Source organism: Sapajus apella, unplaced genomic scaffold (genome assembly GCF_009761245.1).
Source record: "Sapajus apella isolate SASKATOON/1434 unplaced genomic scaffold, GSC_monkey_1.0 scaffold62, whole genome shotgun sequence".
In the NCBI taxonomy this organism is placed as follows: Eukaryota; Metazoa; Chordata; class Mammalia; order Primates; family Cebidae; genus Sapajus; species Sapajus apella.
This window is the reverse complement of record NW_022437002.1, coordinates 8,325,008-8,338,749: the sequence shown is the minus strand read 5'-3', so window position 1 is coordinate 8,338,749 and position 13,742 is coordinate 8,325,008. Positions and strand designations below refer to the sequence as shown.

Sequence of the window (13,742 nt, the reverse complement as noted above, 5' to 3'; positions counted from 1 at the left end):
ATTCAGCAAAACACAAGACAGCAAGTTCCCTGGAGGCAGAGGCTTTGCTTTGCTCACCTTTACCTCCTCAGCACCTGGGTCTGGGCCTGGTACACCCTGGCACTCCTGAACAGTTTGGTGTATTGATCTAAGCTCCTTGGTGGTTAGTCGGTCAATTTAAAAATAAAGAAAAATCAAACTTCTTGGATTGCTGTTCTTTCACAGGTTATTATTGTGAGACCTGTGGTAGCAAAGGAAGGGGAAAGTACCAGAAGGGATGGGTCGCACCAGTGCGGTCACGCTGACCACTCACGTGCTCCTGAAAGGTCAAACCAAATGAGAACTGAGAGGCTGACATCCCCTTTAGCCACCCCGGTCTCCAGTGTCCCTGGGAAGAGCCAAATGAGCTGTCAAGCTAGCGGAAGTGGCAAAGGGAGTGAGGAATGGTCTTGGTGTCTGTATCGTTCAGGTGCTAAAGCCGAGTTGGCCTTGACTTTCTCTGTCCCTGTGTCCCTCCTTCCCTCCCTCCCTCTCATCCTCTCTCACACCGCATGTCCACTGCTGCTCCTGTCAGCTGGCCCTACCTTCAGAACATGGGCAGAATGTGACCACTTGTCACAGCTCCATGGCAACCACCGTAAGCCCCCATTTCTGGCCTCCTGGTCTCCCACTCTTCCCCACCACAGTCCAGGCACCATGCGGTAGCCAGAGTGAGCCTTTAAAAACTCCGACTGTTCAGCTAAAAGGAGGTTCAAAAGAAAAGAATTTTTAAAAAAAAACCTGATTGTGTCCCTTGTCCCTCTTCTGTTTACAACCCTCCGATGGCTTCCACTCCGTGACAGAGAAAATCCAAAGCTCTATGTGGCTCATAAAGCTCAACACAGTGAAGCTGCACACCCAGCCACCTCCCCACCTGCCCAGCCCCTCACCCTCACTCTGTGCCTGCTGCTTGGGCCTCCTGATCCTGAACAAGCCACACGCTTCCACTGCACCGCCTCTGCACCGGTTATTCTTTCTGGAAGGCTCCTCCCCCCGGTATTTCCATGGCTCCCTCACTCATTTAGGTGTCTGCTCAAAATGCCACCTCCTCAGAGAGGCCTTCCCTCACCTGTCCACCTGGTCATTTTTTTTTCATTGTGCTCATCACAACCTGACATATATCCAATTTTTGCTCACGCCCGTCTCCCTGGTTCCAACACTGAGCTCCTGAACCAGGGCAGGAATCTTTCCTGTTGTGGCCACTGTGGAGGAAGGGGATAAGGGGACCAGTCATCACAATGACAGGCAGTTACAAGGGTGGTGCCAGGGACGCCAGACAGCCCTGCAAGGAAGGCAGATTCTAAGTGAAAGGCTTTTTAATTCCCAGAGCCAAGGCTCTAACTCCATTTTACATATAAACACAGAGAGCATGCATTCTAGTATACACTGGATTTTCCAGAAATGCAGCTACTGTGTAAAGAGGAGGAAACGTGCACTTTAGTTGAGAACTTTACCAAGAGTTCATTGTTTCAGACCCTGACACCACCACACACTGGTGTCAGTTTGCACACACAGCTGTGACCTCCCCAGCAATCGGCCACTTCACAAACACATTATCATTACCTTTTATTTCTTATATGTTAATGAGAACAAATAATTATATGATTTTTAATTAGATGTAAAGGTTGGCATATTAGCTGTAAATTTCATTTCAGGAGCATAAAGGGAGCAATAGCAAGCATTATGAAAAGGCAGCTTTGGGTCCGAGGGGTAGAGAACCATGGCCTATCATCGCCTGGTGGAAAGCGGTGGAGAGCGTGGGCTCTGAGGTCTGGCCTGAGCCCCACCACCTGCAGCCATGTGATTCCACAGGCACTGCTTCACCTCGATTCTCTCTTGGCAAATGGGGGCCATGCTACAAACTGCACAGGATCACTAGGAAGACGGAAGGCTCAGACCATGCACAGCATTTGGCAGAGTGCCAGGTGCTGGAAATTGTCCCTGTTATTGTTCTCTTGGTGTTGCTGTTGTTTTGTTTGTTTTGAGACAGGGTCTTGCTCCGTCGTCCAGGCTGGAGTACAGTGGCGTGATCACGGCTCACTGTAGCCTCCATCTCCTGGGCTCAAGCGATCCTCCTACCTTAGCCTCCTGAGTAGCAGGAGCATAGGTGCGTGCCACTGTGCCCAGCTAATTTTTGTAGTTTTCTGTAGAAACAGCGTTTCACCATGTTGCCTGGGCTGGTCTTAAACTCCTGGACTTAAGTGATCTGCCCACCTCGGCCTCCCAAAGTGCTGGAATTACAGGTATGAGCCACCACACCGGGCCTATTGTTCATTTAGCAAATTACTGCCAGTACCCTCTTTCCAGCAGCTTTCCTGGGTCCTGGGGGTGTGGGGACACTCAAAGGACTCAGGAGACCCCTGGTGAGTCCCCATCCTCCCTCCATCCAAGACCTATCCCATGGTGGGGTGAGACCCATGTCAACAGCAGAATAGCCAGGGCCAGCCTTCAGTTTGACCACTGGGGCCAGGAGCAGAGCCGTGCTTGGGTTTGCACCAGGCCCGGAAGATGCTGGCACTCTCAAGTGCCCTCCCATCGGCTCTGGCTCTCTCAGCCCCCCGACCTTCCATCAAGGCCTGTCCTTCCTGTGCTTCCCCTTAGGGGCACTCTCCATGCTTTCCAAGGTGACACATCTCTAGTCTCACAGGCAGTTAGGAGGGCAGAGAAGCAGTCAACAAGCAGGCAGGTGAGCAGACAGCAGGTAAGTCCTGGGCAGACAGGCAGCGAGGAGGTAGGGAGGAGATGGGCAGGTGGATAGTTGGGATGAGAGCCAGTCTAGCAGGTGACAGACCTACAGAGAGATTCGAAGCAGGTGGCTACACAGACCTATGGACAGGCTGGTGGGCTGGGAGCAGCAAGCAGTCAAGCAGCTCAGCAGGGGGCGGGAAGGGCATGTGGACCATCGGGACTGCCACACTGGCCAAAGGTTTCCGGCACCTTCCCCAGGGCCCCCAAGAGAATGGCTTCTCAAAACCCCCAGGGCAAGGCTGCCGCTTCTCTCACCCGGCCTGGCTTGGCCACAGGGGCCTGGCTTGCTCCTGGAGAAGACAGCACTCTGGTTAACAGGCGTCCCTCTCTCTGTAGGCACCAGTAACCATCTCAACCCTCATCCTGCTTCACTAGGGCTGAGTCACACCTGACCCACTCCAAAAACTTATGTCACATGCCAACCCAGACTCAAATACACTTTAGCTGCAGGCAAAGATACAGAGAGCTGCATAGCCCAGAGATGCCAGGAAACAGCTTGACAGAAAAGATCCAAAATTTTAGACTGCACATAGAGAAGCACACACGTGGACCTCACAGAGACAGGACAGGTATGTGCCACACGAACTGAGGCACTGAGGCACAAAACACACGTGGTCAGACACACACGCTTATATTCCCGTAGATGGCAGACATTGAACATGCTCACGCACTCCCAGCAATCCTGCACATAAATAAGCTACCTGTGCAAACAGTCAGTGACATACATCCCTTGAAGAAATAGGAATACAACCCATAGAAACTCAATATTGCTGACGGTCTTCAAATCTCACCCAAGGCAGTGGACAAATTCTGGCCTTGTCTTTTTACCTCTCAGCCCGATCACACCCACTTGGTCACGTCCCTGTTCTGGCCTGGTTCTCCTCCCACCTCACTCATCTCTCCTTGCTGACTTCACCTCCAGGAGGTGTCCAGGGCTTGAGCTTCAGGCCCTTCTCTCTCTGCCCCCTTGCCCCAGGTGGTCGGCCTCCCCAGATCTTGGGGTGGTAAATCCATCTTATGTGGTGAGGACTCTCAAATATCTTTTCCAGCCAGACTCTTGGGGGCTCCACTTGCCTTGCCAACACCTGCACCCAGATATCTAATGGGCATTCTCAGATCTAACCTATCTACAGTGAAACTGACTCCCCCCAAAACTGCTTCCCCATGTGGACGTTCCTCAGGTGCCCCAGCCCCAGTATCAAGGTGTTCCTCTAAACTCTCTCCCTCACGTCCAAGTCCAGGGCAGGAACTCCCTTCGGAACACCACCTGAGTCTGAGCCCTCTCACCCCTCCACCGGCCCCGCTCTCTCTGCCCTCCCTGCTCCCCTTCTTGCACACAGTGGCCACCCTACACTGAGCCAACACAGGGATCTTTCCAAAGTGTGTCAGGGGACCATGCCACTCCCCTGATCAATGCTCCAGGGGCTCCCTACCACACTTACATGAAAAACCAAGCTCCTGGCTGGGCACGGTAGCTCACACCTGTAATCCCAGCACTTTGGGAGGCCGAGGCAGGCGGACTACCTGAAGGGAGTTTGAGACCAGCCTGACCAACATAGAGAAACCCCATCTCTACTAAAAATACAAAATTAGGCGTGGTGGCACATGCCTGTAATCCCAGCTACTCAGGAGGCTGAGGCAGGAGAATCACTTGAACCCAGAAGGCGGAGGTTGTGGTAAGCTGAGATCACGCCATTGCACTCCAGCCTGGGCAACAAGAGCAAAATTCCATCTCAAAACACCATCACCACCACAAACCAAGCTCCTCAGCAAGGCCAGCGAGCCCCTGCATGGGCAGCCCCTGCCACTCTCCCTTGCACCCACACACCATCTGCATGGCTCTCTGCCCTTGGAGGGGGGTATCTCAAGCACGCTCTTACTCCTGCCCTTGATCCTGCTCAGACACTCGCCCCAGATCCCAGCACGGCTGCCCCCTATTCAGGTCTCACTGTGGATGTCCCTGTACGAGCCACCCCCAGGTGTTGTCCATCACATTACCCTATCCTGTCATCCCTGAGCACTTAGAAGCATGTGAGATTATCTTCTATTTTTTCTCCAATTTAGTGTCAGCTCCGAGAGGGCAAAGATTTGTGTCTGTTCTGTTTCTTGTTAAATCCCCATTAGAGCTGTCCTTCAGTATCCTCAGGGGATTGGCTCCATGACCTCCCTTTTGAGGATCCTCAAGTCCCTGAGGTAAAATAAAATGGTTCAGTATTTGCATTTGACCTACACACATCCTCCCGTACACTTTAAATCATCTCTTGATTACTTATAATATCTAATACAATGTAACTGCTATGAAAATATACTATTGGCTGGTGTGATGACTCACGCTTGTAATCCCTGCACTTTGGGATGCTAAGGTGGGTGGATCACTTGAGCCCAGGAGTTCAAGACCAGCCTGGGCAACATGGCAAAACCCCATCTCTACAAAAATTAGCCAGGCGTGGTGGTGCATATTGAGGGACCTGTGGTCCCTCTCAGCTACTTGGGAGAATGAAAAGGGAGGATCTCTTGAGCCCAGGAAGTGGAAGTTGTGATGAGCTGAGATAGCACCTTGGTACTCCAGCCTGGGCAACAGAGTGAGACCCTGTCTCAAAGAAAAAAATAACATCTATTGTTTAGGAAATAATAAGAAAACAAGCTTGTACATGTTCAGTGCAGATGTAATGTTGGTTTTGAATATTTTTGAGCCAAAGTTGTTTAAATCCACAGATGCTGTGGTCTAGACTAGGAAGTACTAGACATACACAGTATTTGTGGACCAGTAGCTGCACAGATTGACACACACATACCCATCCCCCACAACAATACTAATACACCACATTAATACACAAATATATGGATGTGGGCAAAAATACCACCATGCACTCTCACAGAACAGACTAAACAGTCACAAAGACACCCAGGAGTCCCTTTTCCATCCCCATGGGAGTCAGTCCTAGTCCTCCCCCACCTAGATCTGCCCTCTACTTGAACCCAGTCTTGGGACTGGGGGAGTAGGGGTCTGCCCCCGGGACAGGGAGAGGGTCGCTGGTCCACAGGCCTCAGGCAGCCTCTTCAGCTATGTCTGCAATTTCCTCTCCCCCTTCCTTCCCTCCTCCTCTCGAAGGCTCCCGCCAAAGCAGCCTCCCCCTCATCCTAACTTCAGCAAGAGAGGGGAGGCCCATGATGGGGGGCCCTGGGGAGGAAGGGCAGAAAGAAGCCCCCAGCCACACACACATCACATTGCATGCACAAGCCCAGGTGGGAAATGCGTGTGAGCACAGGCAGGTTTAGCCTTGGGGTGGGAGGTGGGGAGCACGGTGGGGCGGGAGGGGACGGAATGGGGTGGGATCCGCCACAAGCCACCACAAGCTGCTTGGTGCACAAGAGCGCAGGAGCTCGCAGGCACAGAGGCCCCGAGCTGGGGGTCTGCGAGGCTGCTGGCCGGGGCCTGGCTCAGAGCCGCAGCCCAACAATCATTAACCCTGCGTGACCAGGCCAGAGCTCGGCCAGGGGACACATTCAAGCCTGGGGCCTGGGAGGAGGGGTGGACAGTCCCCTCCCTTCCACGCTGGCGTGGGTCTGGGGAAGAGAAGCGGTCTTCTCCGGATGGGGCCTCCTAGGAGGGGGAGCGGTGGTTTCGAGCCCAGGCTTTAGGGTCAGAGAGCAGCAGGTTCAAATTCTGACGGTTTGGTAAAGTCACTCAATCTCTCCATGACTCCGTTTATTTTATCTGCGAAGTGGGGATAATCGTACGACGTCGCAGGGTTGTCAGGCGGAGTAAGGGAAAGAACCTGTCCAGGATTCAGCCCCCGGGCCCGCGCGCAGGCAGAGCTCCAGCCTCACTGTTGTTGTTGTTAGTGGCCTGGGGGCGGGTCCCTGCCGCGGCCTCCCCGGCGGTTTCCTGTGGGGGACGAACGGCCCGCGGGCTGGGCTCTCCCTCCTCCCGGCTGCCCGCTCCTCTCCCCTTCCTCTCCCGGCCCTTTTCCTCCCCGCCTCCCCGCCCGCCCCGCCCCGTCCCGTCCCTCCTCTTTCCTCGGAGGAAACTTTCCGGCGGCTGGTCCCTCGGCCCGTGTCCCGCCCGCGCTGCCGCGGCCTGGGAGCCCAGCGAGGCCGGAGGGGCTGCGGGACCGGAGCGGGCGGGGACGGGGGCCGGTGTATGCGGCCGCGGGACGCGCCAGGGCTGGGCAGCCGGGAAGCGGGGCGCTGACGGTGAGTGGGCCCGGCCCCGGGCCGGTGGGTACCCGCGGGGCGGCGGGGCGGGGAGGGAGGCGGCTTCCCTTCCCGGAGCCCGGCTGGGGAGTAGAGGAGGCTCCGCGTCCCCATCCTCCATCCCGCCCCAGGACTCCGGAACTCAGTCTCCACTCGGGACCCCACAAGGGGGCGGGGCCTCCCGCAGTCCCCGGCGCTGCTACCCGGGCTGTAGGGGCGTCCGTGCTCGGGAGAGGGGTCCCACCCGGCAGGGCCCGGGGCCACCACGAAGTTAGGGAAGCGCTCTCTCCAGGGTGGAACCTGGGAGCTGCCCGCGGAAGGGGTCGGTGTCGGCTCCAGGCTGGGAGGAGGATCTGACTTTGCTGACCTCGCAGGCTGGCAGGGGAGCTGTCCCCCAGAACAGCATGGATGCCCCGCGAAGGGACATGGAGTTGCTCAGCAACAGCCTGGCTGCCTACGCACACATCCGCGGTGAGGGCGGGCGCCGGAAGACCGGGGACCTGGACCCTTCCCTGCCCACCATCCGCTTCCCTCCCCAGCGCTTCGCCCGTCCCCTCCGCCCCGCTCCCGCCCCCTTGCCCGCTGGCGGTTCCTTCATGCCCTTTGACTAGGGGTTACAGGCCTTGCCCCCAGACCTAGAACCGGGGGTCTTTTCCAACTGGGACGCCTCCTACCCGCCCGGGCCCCTCTGTGACCCCCGCCCTGTGCCTCGCAGCCAACCCAGAGAGCTTCGGCCTCTACTTCGTGCTGGGCGTCTGCTTCGGCCTGCTGCTCACCCTCTGCCTGCTCGTCATCAGCATCTCGTGGGCGCCGCGCCCGCGGCCCCGGGGCCCAGCTCAGCGCCGGGACCCCCGCGGCAGCACCCTGGAGCCCGAGGACGACGACGAGGACGAGGAGGACACAGTGACGCGGCTGGGCCCGGACGACACGCTGCCGGGCCCTGAGCTGTCCGCGGAGCCCGACGGGCCCCTCAGCGTCAACGTCTTCACGTCGGCGGAGGAGCTGGAGCGGGCGCAGCGGCTGGAGGAGCGCGAGCGGATCCTGCGGGAGATCTGGCGCACCGGGCAGCCGGACCTGCTGGGCACAGGCACGCTGGGGCCCAGCCCCACGGCCACGGGCGCGGGCACCCTGAGCCGCATGCACTATTACTGATGGGCCCCGGCTCCAGCTGCAAGGCGCTGCGAGTGCCGGACTGCACAGGAGCACAGAGCTGCCCCAGACCTTCGGACTTCCTTGGCCCCCACGGCTCTCCGGTGCTACTGGGCGTGGACCGCCACCCCCTGAGAGGCTCCCTGCCCCAGTCCTGCCAGAAGACCCTGGGGGCGGGGGAGGGGGCAGGATGCAGGGTCCCCACTCCCTCTCTGGGGGACGATGAAGAGGTGAAGTGACCAAATGAAAGAAAGCTGCATTCTCAGTGACTCAGTCTCTCCCTCTGTTACCCCTGCCCCCAGCGGACCCCAGGCTCCTGCCACGCCGGGGTCCCAGGGCTGAGGCCCCACTTGACCCCTTTACCCTGGCCGCACCCCCACCCGCACCCGCCTGACGACACAGCACACCTGCCCGCGTTCACTCCGCAGCCAGCAGAAGCCCACAGGTCTGCACCCAGCCGCACACAGAGCAGTGCACACGCATTCCTTATTAAAATGCATTCCTTACCGTCAAGCGCCTGGGCACACGTCGCCCCGTCCCCACGGTGCCCTGGGTTCATACATTTCAATGACACACACACACACACCAGGCCTGACCTCGAGGCTAAGGTGCTATTAGCCCCGGTGTAACCATGCGTGCTTGGGCTGGGCGCTGGACTTCATGTCTGCGCCGAGGTGCATTCAAGCGAGAGGGCAGGAGTCCCTCTGAGCGGACCGGGAGGCCAGCTGGGAGGGGTCCGAGCTCGCGAGAAGGCCCGCCCGGCTCCTCCCCCGCGCACAGCTGGATTCCAGAATCCAGGCCGGGCGACACAGCCTGACCCCGCCAGGGCCCCTCCTGCCCGCCATTTCTCCAGCGCGCGGCGCGGCTGGCGTCCGAAAGAGACACCCTCCCCCGCCCCTCATCATCCGGTGGATAAAAATAGCCGCGCGCAGGCCTTGGGAACGGTAATGGGAGCCACATGTTGGCCAGATGTGCCCGGCACAGACGGCCTGGAATGCGGAGGCCCAGGCCCTGCCCCCGCGCAGGCCCCGCCCCCAGCGACCAGACCAAGCCTTGCGAGGCAGAGTTTACTTTCTCGTGTTTCCCAAAGTCGTGTGCAAGAACGTGGGTGGCCCCAGCCAGGTCGGGCCGCGGTCCCGTCCCAGGCCCGCCCTCAGGAGGTCTGCGTCTGTGCGTGGGTGATGCGCTGGGTCTGGCACTTCTGGGTCCCCTGCATCAGCTGGACCTGGTCGGGAGTGGGGTGGAGACTTTGTCAGGGGGCGACCCGCTGCCGGCCCCCTCCCACCAGGACACGCGCCTCACCTCTAGCCGCTGGCGCTTCTCCTTCTCGCTCTTCAGCTCCTCCCAGAGGTCCGTCAGCTTTTTCCTGCAGGCCGAGGCGGAGGTGAGGGGCTGGGCAGGTGAGAGCTGGGGGGACCCTCCCCTTCCACACCCCGCTGCCGCCCACTCACTGCAGCTGCACCCCCATCAGCTCCAGCGCCCTTCTTAGAGACTCCACCTCGCCCTTCAGCGTCGTTACATCAACTCCCTCATTCTTGCTTTCCGAGGAGTTTTCTGAGACCAGGGTCGGGAGCGGGAGCGTCTTTTGGGAGTCTGGAGAGGGCTTGATAGGACGTGTTTTTTGGACAAAGCCTCCTTCAATAGGGGGCACCTCCTCTTTTGGAGCCACTTCCTCTTTGGGGAGCACCTCTTTTGGGGGTAATTCCTCTTTTGGGGGCACCTCCTCTTTGGAAGCCACTCCCTCTTTGGGGAGGACCTCCTCTCTCAGAGGCCTGTCCTCATTGGGGGGCACCTCCTCTTCAGGAGTCCTCTGGTCTTTGGAAGGTGCCCCCTCTAGAAGGGTTGTAGCCTCTTTCTGGGTGGGGGACTTCTCTAGGGCAGGCCTGGATGTTGGTCCAGACTTCAACTCAGCCTGGGGTCCAGAGCTGTCCCCTCTAACTAGGGGGCATTTCATCTCTCCCAGGCAGCTCTCTGAGGAAGGAGGCTGCAGTGGGGGTGCCGCTGGCATGTGGGCCTTCTCCTGGGATTGAGCCTCTTTGGCTACAAAGGACTTGACCTTCTGCAGGCCTTCCTCCGGAGAGAAGTGATAGCACTGAGTGTCATCGCTGGTGGACACCTCTTCAGAAAGCTCTGGGGTCAACACCTTTTCTAGGGTGGGGGCCTGATCCCCTGGAGGGGCCATCTTTGGATCAAGGACTTTATCCATAGGTAGGACTTCTGGGGCAGGAGCCTCTTCCATGGAAAAGACCCTTTCTGGAATGGAGGGTTTGTCCACAGTTAGGGTCTTCTCTGGGATGGAGTTCTCTGGGACAGAGGTCTTTTCCTCCAGAGTCACCGTCTTCTCTGAGGTGGGGACTTTGTCAGGAGCCCGCATCTTTCCCAAGGTGGAGTTCCCTGGGATAGAGGCCTTATCCCCTAGAGTGAGGGTCTTCTCTGGGGAGGGTACTCTGTCAGGAGCTGGGACCTTCTTGGAGCTGGGGGCCTTCTCCACAGCTAGGGGCCTCTCTGCAGTGGCGGTCTTGTCCAGCATGGGGGTTCTCTTCACAGAGGAGGCTTTTGCTGGGCTGCTCTGCTCTTCCTCCTGCCGTGATGGGAGGTGAAGTCTCAGCTGAGGTTGAGTCTGGTTCCCCGTGGCCTGGGATGCTTCACCCATGCACACCACAGCTGGGAACTAGCCTCTGCCCAGCACCCCCACTCTTCCATGCCTCCTGCCCCTCACCTGACTGGACAGAGAACGTTGCTGGGGAGTCTGGGTTTTGGATCGCTTTCGGCCAGTGTGGCCCGAAGCTCTACTTTGGAAGCCGCCACTGGGGCCTAAGAGAGCAGAATTTCAGGGACCCAAGCCTACTCTGACCCTCCGTCTCCTCCCACCTCTGTCCCTCAGCACAGCCACCCCACTCCTGTCCTCCAGGCCTCCCCTTGCTGGAGGAAGGCAGCCCCTACCTGAGTCTTGGGAGGTGTGCTTCTGACTGTCCCTGCTGGGTGTCCGAGACGTCCTGGAACACATCTTCATCAGGCCCTGGGCGTAGGGCACAGGGAGGGGCATTTCCTTCTACCTTCCTTCCCCCAACCCTGTCCTGCTCCTTACTTGGCTTTGCTGGGCCCAGTGGGGACTGCCGCTAACTTCTTGACTGTAGGGAGGGATGCTCTGGACATCAACTTTTTTGGTTCCTTAATGGGAGCTGGGAAGAGAGAGGCATGGAGCGTTCATCCATCTAACAGTCACTGACCCTGTCTTGTGCTGTGTGCAGGGGACTATGGGCAGAAGATGGCTCTTGGTTGACTCTGCCTCCTGGGACGCTGACCACCCTCATGCATAGGGAACTATGGGAGTACCCCAGAGGGACACCCAGCAGACGGTTGTCAGAGAAGGCTCCGTAGGGGAGATGGCTCATGTCCTGGCAGGTTTTTAATCTATACTTTTCTAAAACCTGTCCCTCTGAGCACCCATGGCTCTTCCCTGGCTCAGACTTCATCTCATTCCTGTCCTGGACTGTGGCAACAAGCTTCCCCTTTTCAGTCCACCCTCAGAATTCCTTTTTTTTTTTTGAGACTGAGTCTCACTCTGTCACCCAGGCTGGAGTGCAAAGGCAAGAGCTTGGCTCACTACAACCTCCGCCTCCCAGGTTCAAGGGATTCTCCTGCCTCCGCCTCCCAAGTAGCTGGGATTACAGGCACAAGCCACTGTGCCTGGCTAATTTTTGTATTTTTAGTAGAGAAGGGGTTTCACTATGTTAGACAGGCTGGTCTTGAACTCCTGACTTCAAGTGATCCGTCCATTTAGGCCTCCCAAAGTGATGAGATTACAGGCATGAGCCACGGCGTCCGGCCCACCCTCAGAATTCTTTATCTTCTCTCTCATTTACTCCCTAAGAGATCTCACCCAGTCTTACGGGTTTAATTATCATCAACAAGTCAATGACTCCCACATTTTCATCTCTAGCTGATTCTTCCCTGAACTCCAGACTCATATCCAACTTCCCTCTCAATATTTACAGTTGGAGCGCTGATGGGCATCACACGCTTAACATATCCCAAACCAATCTCTTGCTTCCCAAGCCCCATGGCCCCTTGAATCTACCCCTCTCCCCATGGTTCCCATCTGGCCCATTTACCCACTTGCTTGGATGACAAATGACTCCTTTTATTTCCTTATGAGGCACATCCAAACCATCAGCAAATCCTGTCCATGCTACTGTCCAAGTATTTCCTGAATCCAGTCACTTGTCACCATCTCTACCACTAAGTGCTCTAGATCAGGTCACCTGCACCTTCACCTGGGTTTTGGCTGTACCCACCCCACCCAGTGTGTGTTCTTCCCACAGCAGCCAGACTGAGTTCATGTTCTACTGGGGAAGCAGATATAAATAAAACGAGTAAAATACATAGTGTGTTAGAGAGTTAAGTGTGATGACAAGACTAGGCAGAAGGGCTGGGTGCAGTGGCTCACACCTGTAATCCCAGCACTTTGGGAGGCTGAGGTGGGTGGATCACCTGAGGTCAGGAGTTCAAGACCAGCATGGGCAACATGGTGAAACTCTGTCTCTACTAAAAATATAAAAATTAGCTGGGTGTGGTGGCACACACTTGCAGTCCCAGCTACTTGAGGGGCTGAGGCAGGAGAATCGGTTGAACCTGAGAGGCAGAGGTTGCAGTGGGCTGAATGACGCCATTGCACTCCAGCCTGGGCAACAAGAGTGAAACTCTGTCTCAAAAAAAAAAAAAAAGAGAGAATGAAAGAGCTGAAGACAGAAAGGCAGAGGGAGGGCAGCTCTGCTATGTAGCTACTGAGCCTGGGGCCTGTGATGTGAAGCCAGGGCCCTGGGCTCTGCTCCCTCGCTCACCACAGGACCAAAGCTCACTACCACACAGCAGTGCCACCTTTCTTCAGGAGGGCTGAAGCGGCCTCTGGTGGGTCGTGTTCTCTGGCTACAGGCAGAAGTAAAAGCAAATTCTCGGCCAGGTGTCACGGCTGATGCCTGTAATCCCACCACTTTGGGAGGCTGAGACAAGTGGATTAACTGAGGTCAAGAGTTCGAGACCAGCCTGGCCAACGTGGTGAAACCTCATCTCTACTACAAATACAAAAATTAGTTGGGCATGGTGGTGTGCACCTGTAATCCCAGTTCCTCGGGAGGCTGAAGCACAAGAATCGCTTGAACCCGGGAGGAGGAAGTTGCAGTGAGCTGAGATCACACCACTGGACTCCAGCCTGGGCAACAGAGCGAGACTTCCTCTCAGAAAAAAACAACAACAAAAGCAAACTCTCACTGTAAGAAGTCTTCTACTAGGGCCTGCAAGAGTTCCACAGATTAAAATCCAGCTATCAGCTCATAAACAAAGATCATAAAACATGCCAGAGGCAGGTCACCAAGAATGGGAGTCAGCAGAGACAACATACAACAGATAGTGGAACTGTCACGTAGAGAACACCGCATAGCTATGTATAAAATATTGGAAGAAATTCAGGATGTGCATGCAACAAAGGACCATCAGGAATAACCGGGCAGATACGGAAAATTATCAAACAGTAAACCGAACTACTAGAGATGAAAACCAGCATTCTTAAAAAAAAATGCAACCTGGCCGGGCGCGGTGGCTCAAGCCTGTAATCCCAGCACTTTGGGAGG

At 56.7% G+C, this 13,742-nt stretch overlaps 2 protein-coding genes across 5 annotated transcripts in view; one reads left to right on the top strand and one right to left on the bottom strand.

The window, feature by feature from the left end:
- The first annotated feature begins 6,785 nt into the window (after positions 1 to 6,785).
- On the top strand, positions 6,786 to 8,381 carry EVA1B (eva-1 homolog B). Its single transcript, XM_032246958.1, has 3 exons — positions 6,786 to 6,963; positions 7,338 to 7,434; positions 7,679 to 8,381. Exons 2-3 carry the CDS (start codon positions 7,368 to 7,370, stop codon positions 8,113 to 8,115), a joined length of 504 nt encoding a protein of 167 aa, XP_032102849.1. The 5' UTR covers positions 6,786 to 6,963; positions 7,338 to 7,367; the 3' UTR covers positions 8,116 to 8,381.
- Positions 8,382 to 9,162: 781 nt separating this feature from the next.
- The window catches only part of SH3D21 (SH3 domain containing 21), a 15,678-nt gene continuing 11,098 nt past the window's right edge, over positions 9,163 to 13,742 (bottom strand). For 3 of the 4 annotated variants that reach the window (XM_032246955.1, XM_032246954.1, XM_032246956.1), the window contains 6 exons: positions 11,201 to 11,294; positions 11,056 to 11,108; positions 10,832 to 10,926; positions 9,564 to 10,693; positions 9,415 to 9,478; positions 9,163 to 9,337 (listed from right to left, as the gene is read on the bottom strand). In XM_032246955.1, coding sequence (XP_032102846.1) covers positions 9,266 to 9,337; positions 9,415 to 9,478; positions 9,564 to 10,693; positions 10,832 to 10,926; positions 11,056 to 11,108; positions 11,201 to 11,294 — 1,508 coding nt within the window. In that variant the 3' untranslated portion in view covers positions 9,163 to 9,265. The remainder of the gene's footprint in view (positions 9,338 to 9,414; positions 9,479 to 9,563; positions 10,694 to 10,831; positions 10,927 to 11,055; positions 11,109 to 11,200; positions 11,295 to 13,742) is intronic. The other variant, XM_032246957.1, reaches the window with a different exon arrangement.

Excerpts from the sequence above, each read along its gene's own strand:
- EVA1B (XM_032246958.1), top strand. The coding sequence starts at position 7,368 with ATGGATGCCCCGCGAAGGGACATGGAGTTGCTCAGCAACAGCCTGGCT. Across the intron at positions 7,435-7,678 it reads TGCCTACGCACACATCCGCG|CCAACCCAGAGAGCTTCGGC; the intron begins GTGAGGGCGGGC and ends TGTGCCTCGCAG.